The sequence below is a fragment of the Mus musculus genome, chromosome 4, assembly GCF_000001635.26.
Source record: "Mus musculus strain C57BL/6J chromosome 4, GRCm38.p6 C57BL/6J".
NCBI lineage: Eukaryota > Metazoa > Chordata > Mammalia > Rodentia > Muridae > Mus > Mus musculus.
In genome coordinates, this window is record NC_000070.6 from 116,161,476 (window position 1) to 116,171,943 (window position 10,468).

The 10,468-nt window shown below is 47.1% G+C and overlaps 1 protein-coding gene across 2 annotated transcripts; it reads right to left on the bottom strand.

The window, feature by feature from the left end:
* Positions 1-405: 405 nt before the first annotated feature.
* On the bottom strand, positions 406-6,146 carry Tspan1 (tetraspanin 1). Of its 2 annotated transcripts, none has more exons than NM_133681.4 (8): positions 5,991-6,123; positions 5,533-5,597; positions 2,844-3,050; positions 2,592-2,666; positions 2,387-2,485; positions 2,153-2,305; positions 1,832-1,915; positions 406-1,560 (listed from the first exon to the last, which is right to left on the bottom strand). In NM_133681.4, exons 2-8 carry the CDS (start codon positions 5,587-5,589, stop codon positions 1,513-1,515), a joined length of 723 nt encoding a protein of 240 aa, NP_598442.1. In that variant the 5' UTR covers positions 5,590-5,597; positions 5,991-6,123; the 3' UTR covers positions 406-1,512. The 2 variants fall into 2 exon arrangements, with proteins under 2 accessions (NP_598442.1, XP_006503353.1); XM_006503290.2 differs by having other exon boundaries at positions 1,120-1,560; positions 5,956-6,146.
* Between the last annotated feature and the right edge of the window lie 4,322 nt (positions 6,147-10,468).

Genomic DNA, 10,468 nt, shown 5'->3' on the forward strand with positions numbered 1-10,468 from the left:
ACTAGGAATGTATTATAGTGGTGTGTTTGCCTAGCACACATGAAGTCGGGTGTGATCCACAATACCTCCTAAAACCAGGCATGGTGATGGATACATATCTCTAAACCCAGCACTTAGGAGACCGAGGCAGGAATTCAGTGTCATTCTCAGCTACATAGAAAGTTCAAAGCTGTGCCGGGCGTGGTGGCGCATGCCTTTAATCCCAGCACTTGGGAGGCAGAGGCAGGCGGATTTCTGAGTTCGAGGCCAGCCTGGTCTACAGAGTGAGTTCCAGGACAGCCAGGACTACACAGAGAAACTCTATCTTGAAAAACCAAAAGAAAAAAAAAAGAAAGTTCAAAGCCAGCCTGGGCTGTATGAGACCCCTCCATCTAAGCAAAAACAACAAAGAAGTGAGATCTTGGCCAGGTGTAATGGTGCACAGCTTTAATCCCAGCATTCAGGAGGTAGAGGACCCCTTTTTCAGAAACAAAGGAAAAAGAATGCTTGGGTGAAAGAGCCAGTGCCAACGGTGGCCATAGTGCTATAATTATGCTCTCAGCCCCTGCATTAACTGTGCCACCAAGATCAAGCAGGCCACACTCTTCAGCTGCCCAGTTCCTGATGAAGATGATGGAAACATACCCGATGTGTCCATCTGCCCTTAGGGCACAAGTCTGGAATTGCTGAAGAACTTGTGTCCCCCTTTGCTGCCCCCCAATAAAATATATACACCCCCCAAAGTATACAGATCTTTAGAGCAATGGATAGGCCAAGAATAAATGATTTTGAGATTCCCCAAAGTAGGGCATATAGCTTAGACGTACTTATCTAAGTTCCTGGAGGGCTCCAACTAGTGACTCCACCCACACAGCCCTGACTTGGCACAAGCTTGTTATTTTCATAGCTTTCCAGTCTAGTGCCCTTCACCAGGAGGGAGAACTTTCACCGCAAAGCCCTCCTGGTACATAAACGCAGACCAATGCAGCTCTCCCTTCCTCAGTGTACTCTTGGACACTTTTACTCTCCCTCCCAGGCTGGAACCAGATACCTACGTCCCTTCCCTCCCACCCTGCTGAGTCTCCAGCTTCACAGAAGTCAGTGCAACTTAGGCAATCAGGACCCATCTCTCCAAGCATATACAGGTCAATTAGAAATATTTTCATTGGTTTATAGGTTCCAAAATGCCTTCTATACATTCCTTCAATGACTTTACAGTGTTAGAAAATGCCCAGGCTGTAAGTGCCTTCATCCACTAGTGGAGTGCTAGGATCATCAAGAGTCTCAGGAAATGGGCAGACTTGGCTGCCTCTGAGACTGGGACCGATGCCCCCCTCACCCCACCAGTGGAAGAACAAGGCAGACAAAGCCCACGAGGTGGTCCCTATTTAGCCCAAAGTCCCTGAGCAGCAAAGGCAAATCCATTCCAGCCCAAATGACATTTCATCTCCACCCATTGCTGCTGCTTAGCTGTGCCAAGTGCCTCTTCCTGGTTTCCATGTGACGGCAGCAAGTCAGGAGGAAGTAGTAGTCTTATTTCAGATTGCAGTATAGATACATGGATACAACCATGGCAGCCAGCTGATGGGGAGGAGCAGGGAGACATGGAAGGACATAATTGAGATCCTCAAGGACTGATTTCTTGTCTGCCCTGAGCAGCCTACACAAAGCACTGTTTTCTCAATGATAGACATGCGTGGTACCCATAGGCCCCTGAGTTGAGTCCTCAGCTCCAGAAATGAAAACACTATAGAGTTCTTTTTCCTCTAGAGAAGCCTCAGAGATGAGCTAATCTGTACAGGTCTGGTGGAAACTGATAGACACCCCAGTTCCAGTCTTCATACTGACTTACCTCTAGGGCCGCAACTCCAACTGCCACACCACCCACAGTGACTGCATTGGCTCTGATTCTATGCAGAATCTCTTTGAAACAACCCTTGGAGAAAGAAAGTATTTATAGCTGGCAATGCCCTACCTCCAGCACACTTACTACTTACTGTAAAGCCATTAAAGCAATCAAACTGGTGCTGGGTAGTGGTAGCACACAGGAGGCAGAGGCAGGCAGATCTCTGTTAGTTCAAGCCCAGCTTGGTCTACATAACAAGTTCCAGGACAGCCAGAGCTACACAGACAAACCCTGTCTCAAACAAGACAATTCCATGCCAGCACATACCTGTACTTTCATACTTTTGGCCTTCTCCTCGGTGCATGGTTCAACTGTATGGTTGCCAGGGTTGGCACAACAGGGTGGGGGGAAGACTTTATTCTCTTTGACGAAACGTGAGGCATTAAAATCTGTGTAGTTGTTAAAGCCACAGCAATGCAACTGCAGACAAAATGGGATGGGTGATTGATTGTTCCTGGCTTTTCTCCCTGTCTGCTCCCAGATCCTCCCAGCCCACCTTACCTCTTCCATTGTAGTGTTCCATACTTGGGTGAAATCAGTCTGGTAACCATAGTCTTTTTCGATAGCAGGCACCACCAGGAGTGTCAGGAATTGTTCAGCCTGGATGGGTCAGGCCGATATTAAGAGACAGATAGGGAAAGTAGCCATTCACAGCCCACCACCAACTCTCCAGTTTTTCTCCCTTTGCCCCATCCCAGTGCCTCACCAATGTGGTGTACACCAAAGCAACCACAGCACCTGCAATCTCAGCGATGAAGATGATGAGGAGGATGGAAAAGAACTGAGTGGAAACAATAAAACATGTTTTAGGGCAACACACCTTCCTTGCCCTACACACAGGGGTTCCCCACAGTGAGGCTCCCACAATCCCGAGGAGAGTTTTGGGATCCCAGAGGCTGGTGTCAGGGATGAAGGGGAAACCCTTGGTTGTGGGCCTGGGGAGCTGAATCCAACACACCATCATGAGCACACACTTGTTCTCAGAGTGAGCACCATAGCAGCCCAGGAAACCAAGAATGAAGAGCACAGCACCAGCGGCGATGAGGAAGTAGCCCACGTTGACAAACTGCATGGCACTGGATGATAGTGATCCGAAGACCTTCAGGAAAGATGTCCCATCGACGGACACCCAGATTCCCACAGCCAACAGGGCTGCACCACAGAGCTGAGGACAGAAGTCAAGCTTTGAAACATTGCTAGTCAATGGTTCCCTTTACACCATCAAATAAGGAAACTTGACCTCTCCTTGACTTTGGAACCTAACAACCTGCTGGGTGTGGAGGGAAAAATTAACAGGTGCCAGAAAGATGAAGCTGGGACACTTATGACGAATTCACCAGTTTGCTCACCTGGGGCCATAAGCATGAGGTCAGGGCTTCTAGAAACATCCACAGACTGGGAGGAGACACAAGACTTGCCTTTTAGTGTTCTCAGGGCCCTGCCACACAGGTAGGAATGAAAATGGGTCCAATCTCTCTCATTCTTGGCTGTGAGTGCCTAGAATGGTTGTTTCTCCTTTACATGGAAGCAGTCAGTGGTAGTGTTGAGCAGGCTCAATAGTCACCATAGCAACAGCTGGGTGAGGCTTACACCTGCTTGCGACCTTGAAACAGGGCTGAGGTTGAGAGGTTCATTCACCCAGAGGCCCTATTTGGTCCCCCTTTAGGGTAGAATCAACTGTCAGACTCCTTTTTCACCCAGACCGCTGACTGACACAGAAACAGAACACAACTACAGCTTCTAGTCAAGACATGGGCTCAACCTAAGGTTTCAGAGGTAGTCTGGAAGCTTTGAGGGGGTTCTGATGAAGGCCTGGGTACCACAGCTCCTAGCAAACCTTTGCTGACCCAAGGTCTTTGGGAGATGAATCAGCCTGACACTGGCTTGGGCCCAGCTCCCACTGAACTAAAGAAACCAGTCTGGCATGGGCATATAAAGATATATATATATATTGTGGCTCTATCCCAGGATGTTTGCTTAATGACAAAAGAGCCAGGCTGCTAGCCTTCAGGGTCAAATTTCAAGGAGCCTGGCTTTCCTACCTTGTTCTGCCCAGTCTGGCAAGACCTAGGCAACAGAGGACAGAAACCAAACTGGATTTAACCCTATCAGGCCAGAGCCCTGGCTCTCCCAATTACTGAAATCCTAGCATTTCCTTCAGTTATCTGAATGAAACCTAGTTCTTGGCAGCCAAAGCCCAAGGTACAGACCACATTGGAGTCAAAGAGACTACTTACCCTTTGCCCAGTTTCTCTAAACTGGTACACACGCCATGTCTTTATTCTCTCCCCTCCCACTCATTATTCTCTGGTGACATGGGCCCCTGACCACTGTTTTTAAACACCCCTTTTCCGCCTTTCCTTCCTACTGTCCTTTGCCTCCATCACTGTGGCTATTTTTCTGTTCATCTCTACTTCCAGTTTCCAAGAACTGACTTTCTTTGAGACCAGGGGTTCTATAATATTCGCAAGGCTACAGCAGGGGTGGAAGGCAGACTTTCCCTTACTGTTGCCAGAGTCCTCTCCCACCCCTATGACCTCACTGGCTGCTCACAGGCACCAGACTTTCATATGCCCATGCACCTCCGTTGGGTACACATGAGTGTAGCGGATGACCCCTTCTTTCCCCCTACATTGCTCAAACCATTTCTAAGACGTCTTTGTTTTACCGCTCCTCTGCCACCTTTGTTTACTGTGTCCCTTTCTTATCTCTGTCACTATCTCCAGGGTTTGGGCCTCTTGGCTTAGCTTCTCAAACAAGCCCTATATAATCTGTTCCAGGTTTTCTAAACAATATCAAATTTCATTACCTCTGGGCCTTCCTACGCCCTTTAGGGCTCCCCCACCCAATGCAAATGTCCAACCTCAACTACTTCCTCCAGGAAGCACTTTCCAACTAGGCTGTATTCAAACCCCTTCAGGGCCTCCCTTACTTAGCCTTGCCGGTAAATCTAAAAGTACCACTTTGCAATTGTCAGTATATATAGCAATTATCAGCCTCTTTGACAATGATCAGCCTATCTGATTTACTGAACCTGAGATTCTCAAGGGCAGTGAATGGCCTGGCTCTACCCTAGCACATAGCACTGAGTCTTAGTCAATGAATATTTTCCTTTTTGTTTGTGGACTCGTGCATGCTAAGCAAATGCTCTACCACTGAACAACAATCTCAGACCCTTAAATGCCAGCCCAGTCAATGAGTACTTATTGAGTCAACTAAGAGGCATGGATAAGACTCTCAGCTTTTTCAACGCACGGTGGTCACTGAATTGCCTTTTACACTATAAACTTAAGCAGAGCCCCTTTCCTCTCTGAACCGTGAATGCCTATTTTAAAATGGGGGAGGGGGGACAATCATTCCTGCTAGCCAGCCCTGCCCCAGAATGATCCTTCCTAGAAGGGAGGTGAGAGACTCAAGCTTCTCCATCCCTAGCCTTCCGCATCTTCACCCAAACCTCTGTGTGGCAGTCAGGTTGTTAGTGGAATCAGGAATCAGCATTTGGGAAGACCCTCTGCTTCCTTCTCATATAGGAAAATTTACAGGGCAGAGTCTGGGTACCTAGTTTCCCATTCTCCAGCCTGGCCTCTGTTCAGACTGTGACCTGCTTTTGTAAGGAACCCCAGGAAACCCACAACCACCATACTTACAAAGATGAGTAGATTGAAGAGGAACATCATGACCTTAATGAATTTGAAGCACTGCATGGTGTGTCCTGGGAAACAGACATGCACAAATTAGGGCCTTACCTCCCACTTGCCCTGGGCTGGCTGTGTTTTTTTGAGTCCAACATCTTGTTATTTCTCACCAAATTTCCCCTGCATCTGGACTCTAATATCTCAGAACTTTTTCCAGTCCTTTTGTTGACACGTATGCCCACCTGTACTAGTTCTCAGATCTTAATATCCCCAGATCCCCATGCAGGTATTACAAGCCTGATCTCACACTCCAGACCACTCAACACCCTTGCCTGACACCTGTCTTTCCTAATCCTCTTTCTAAACCAATCTCAGATTCTTCAGTACCCACCAATGGCTTTTTCTAGCACCCCAAACCTGTTTTTAGACTGGTACCTATTCATAGATTAATCCCTGGTCTATGCCATCACCTGCTTCAGGGCTCTTGGCAATAGGTTCTGAACGGGATCTGTTGCACTCCAGAAGGAACAGAACAGCTCCAGGAAACTGCCACTCAGTGTGCTGGCAGAACGCTGAAGGAGCGGCTAGTCCTCGCAAAACACTACTCACCTACAGGTGGGGCAGGTGTTTTAAAACCTCCTGGCCGCAGGCCCGCCCGCTGGCCCCACCCAAGGCTGATTAGCCTTCTTTGCCCCTGCTGCCCCCTACTGCCTGGAGATAAGTTCCCAACACTGAAAGCAATAATTAAATCTCTACCTGGAAATGTCACCATAGACTCTGCCTCTCCTGAAAAGGGGTGTATGGGGCAGCAGTGTCAGGAGCTGGACAAGTAGCTTTCTAGAACTTTTGGGTGCCTCGCTCACAATAGTGTGATATGATTCTTACCTTGAAACTGTGTGTTTACTGGCACCCACATCTGCTCGAGCTGCCACCCATATGTTTACACACAAAACTCAGTCACGGGGGGCTGGTGAGATGGCTCAACAGGTAAGAGCACCCGACTGCTCTTCCGAAGGTCCTGAGTTCAAATTCCGGCAACCACATGGTGGCTCACAACCATCCATAATGAGATCTGACTCCCTCTTCTAGAGTGTCAGAAGACAGCTACAGTGTACTTACATATAATAAATAATAAATAAATCTTAAAAAAAAAAAGGGCTGGTGAGATGGCTCAGTGGGTAAGAGCACCCGACTGCTCTTCCGAAAGTCCAGAGTTCAAATCCCAGCAACCACATGGTGGCTCACAACCATCCGTAACAAGATCTGACTCCCTCTTCTGGTGTGTCTGAAGACAGCTACAGTGTACTTACATATAATAATAAATAAATCTTTAAAAAAAAAAACTCAGTCACGTATATAACATAGAGTGATACTCTTTTTTTTTTTCCTTTTTTCTTTTGGTTTTTCAAGACAGGGCAGGGTTTCTCTGTGTAGACCTGGTTGTCCTGGAACTCACTCTGTAGACCAGGCTGACCTCAAACTCAAAAATCTGCCTGCCTCTGCCTCCCAAGTGCTGGGATTAAAGGGATGCACCACCACTGCCCAGCAGAGTGGTACTCTTGAATGTAAATGAACATGTCTCACACTGTCTCTTGCGTGTTCACACACACATAAGTATATGCACACACTCGTGAGCACGTGCGTGCACGCACACACACACATATGCACACACAAACAAATGTACATTCATGTGCATACACTTATGAGAACACACACACATGCTCATACATATGCACGCTCATACATATGCACACACATACACTTGCACATGGGTGCACACACACACACACACACACACACTTTCAAGGATATGATCATGGTCCTCTGTTCTCACCACAGAACAGGAAATGGTTGTTTTTCCTCTTCCTTTCACAAAACCCACAAGACTTCAAGGTCACCGTCATCATCCTCTTCCTCCTCCTCCTCCTCCTCCTTTTCCTCCTCTTCCTCCTCCTCCTCCTTCTTTACATCCTTTTGCCTGCATATCTCTGATGTGTGAGCCTGGTTCTTACGGAGTTCAGAGCAGCCCATCAGATCCCCTGGAGTCCTGGAACTGAAAGTTAAGGAGGCAGTGAGCCACCATGTGGGTGCTGGAAATCAAACCAAGGTCCTTTGCAGCCTCAACCACTATGTCATTTCTCCAGCCCCCCCCCCCGCCCCCCCCCCACTCTTCTTTTCCCCCTCTCCATATTCTGGAATCCAGAGTATGGCCCTGGTCATTCTGCCAGCAGGTGGCACTATGGGCCTACAAAGGAGACACTATCACCCCAAGGTTCTGTAACCCTTCTTTTCTGGGGCTCCCTCTTTGTTTTCCTACTCCAAGCTTCCTGGTTGAGAGGTTCTTCACAAGTCCTTGCTCCCCAAATTCTGGTTCTGTCATTTCTTAGCTGTGTGGGCCCTGGGGATTTTTATTTGTTTATTTATTTGTTTTTATTTTTGTTCTTTCAAGACAGGGTCTCACTATGTACCTCTGGCTGTCGTGGTGCTATGTACGACAGGCTGGCTCAAACCTACAGAGATCGCCTGCCTCTGACTCCCAAATGCTGGGATTCTTTAATCCCATGTGTGTCACTGTGCCTGGCCATTTTTTTATTTATTTATTCATTTATTTACTTATTTATTTTAAAGATTTATTTATTTATTATATGCTTTAAGTACACTGTAGCTGTCTTCAGACACTCCAGAAGAAGGCGCCAGATCTCATTACGGATGGTTGTGAGCCACCATGTGGTTGCTGGGATTTGAACTCAGGACCTTCAGAAGAGCAGTCAGTGCTCTTAACCGCTGAGCCATCTCTCCAGCCCCATTTTATTTATTTTTAAATTTAAATTGTATTTAACATGTATGAATGTTTTGTGTGCATGTGTGTCTGTTCTGTGCACCCTGTCCAGAGGCTAGAAGAAAAGAGATCTCCTAGAAATACAGTTACAGACAGGAATCCTGTAAGTGTTGGAAATCAAACTGGGTCCTCTGGAAGAGCAGCAAGTGCTCTTAATGGTTGAGCCAACTTTCCAGCCCCTATTTATTTATTTATTTATTTATCCTGTGTGGGGGGGGTTGGGGGTGGGGGGAGGAGGGGTCTATATTGACCTGGCTGTTCTGGAGCTCCTGACTTGCCTTGAACTCAGAAACCTGCCTGATCCTGTCTCCAGAGTGCTGGGATCATAAGTGTGAGCCACCAACCTGGCTTTATTTCTTTCGAGAAGAGGTCTCACTCTGTAGTTCCAGACTTGCCTCAAACTTGGACAGCTGAAGCAGGACTGTGTCAAGCGCTAGGATTGCAGTTGTGAAACGCCACACCCAACTAACTAGAATTCTTGGTCGTCCTGCCTCAGCCTCCCTAATGCTAGAGTTCCAGGTATGTGTCATCCCACCCCACTACTCTGCCGAGATTTGTTTTTCTGTCTCCGTTTCCTGGTCTGTGTAAGAGAGTAGTTGACTCAGAACAAGGAGCACTAAGAGGTCAGAGCAGAGAGCACTACTAGCGTGATTATGGGATGGATTTAGGGGAGGGATGATGATGGGAGAGAGATGGTATGTGTGTGTCCTGCTAGGGACAGCACCCAGGGCTTTGCACACCAGAGACAAATGCCCTGTCGCTTGAGCTACGTTCCCTGACTTGAGGAAGTGGATTGATTTTTATGACTACTTTTGTTTTCTTGAGAAACGGAGTCACCATGGAACCCTGGCTTGTGTAGGACTCACTATGTAGCCTCAGTTGACCTTGAACTTGCAATGGTCTTTCTTCTACCTCTACCTCACAAAGTGGGGGAATTTCTGGCTTGTGCCACTACACCCAAAGAAGTGGGTTTTTATTTGTGTTGGTGAGTGCGTGTGTGTTCATGTGTGTGTGTGTGTTTATTCACATGTATGCAGGTGCCTACAGAGGTCAAAAGAAAGTATCACCTGGAGGTGCTGGGTGTCTCCTGCAAGAGCAGTAAGCATTCCTAACTGCTGAACCATCTCTCTAGCCCGGAAGTGGATTTTTTAGTTTGTTGTTTTTGATTGGAAGGAGGCAACTGTAGAGACAGAGAAAGCAGATAATATTACAGGTAATAAGCCAGTGGGACATGCCTGTATTAGCAGCTACTCTGGAGGCTGAGGCAAGAAGATCTTTTGATCCTACAAGCTTAAAACCCTTCTGGCCAAGAGGTGGTAAGATCCCATCTCAAAACTGAAACAAATGGGCAGAGCTTGGTGGTCAGTACCCATTATCCCAGCACTCAGGAGGCAAGGGCATGTGGATCTCTGAGGTCCAGCCAGTCAGAGCCATTCCAAACTATACTATAAAGCTTGCCTTAAATGTGCAACATGCTTTGGATTTTTTGTTTTGTTTTTTTGCACAACAAAACTATAAAATAGACTTTTGTTTTTTTTGTCTGTTTGCTCTAAGTTGTTTTTGTCTGCTTATTTGGTTGGGTTGGGATTTTTGTGATTGTAGGTCCCACATAGGCCATCCACTGACTCTATGAAGCTAAAGATGACCTCAAACTCTTGAAGCTGTTGGCTCCCACCTCCACATGGGTTTTAGGTGGGATTATAGGTGTATATTGCCACCATTTTAGACTTTCTTTTTAATCCATATTTTCTTTTTTTTTTCTTTTCTTTTTTTTTTCTAAACAGGGTTTCTCTGTGTAGCCCTGGCTGTCCTGGAACTCACTCTGTAGACCAGGCTGGCCTGGAACTCAGAAATCCGCCTGCCTCTGCCTCCTGAGTAGGCGTGTGCCACCACGTCCGGCTAATCCATATTTTAAATACAGGGAAAAAAACAGAAGCCCAGAAAGCCAAAGGACCTGTTAGGGTCACATAACTTGTGACTGGTAGAGCCAGAACTCAACCTGTCAGTCTACCCTAGACACTAATGGAATCTCTAAGGAGGCAGGCAAGTGACGTCCATGAAGATCCGGGATGGAGACTTTGGCCCAGAGCCTGAATAAGGACAGAGGCT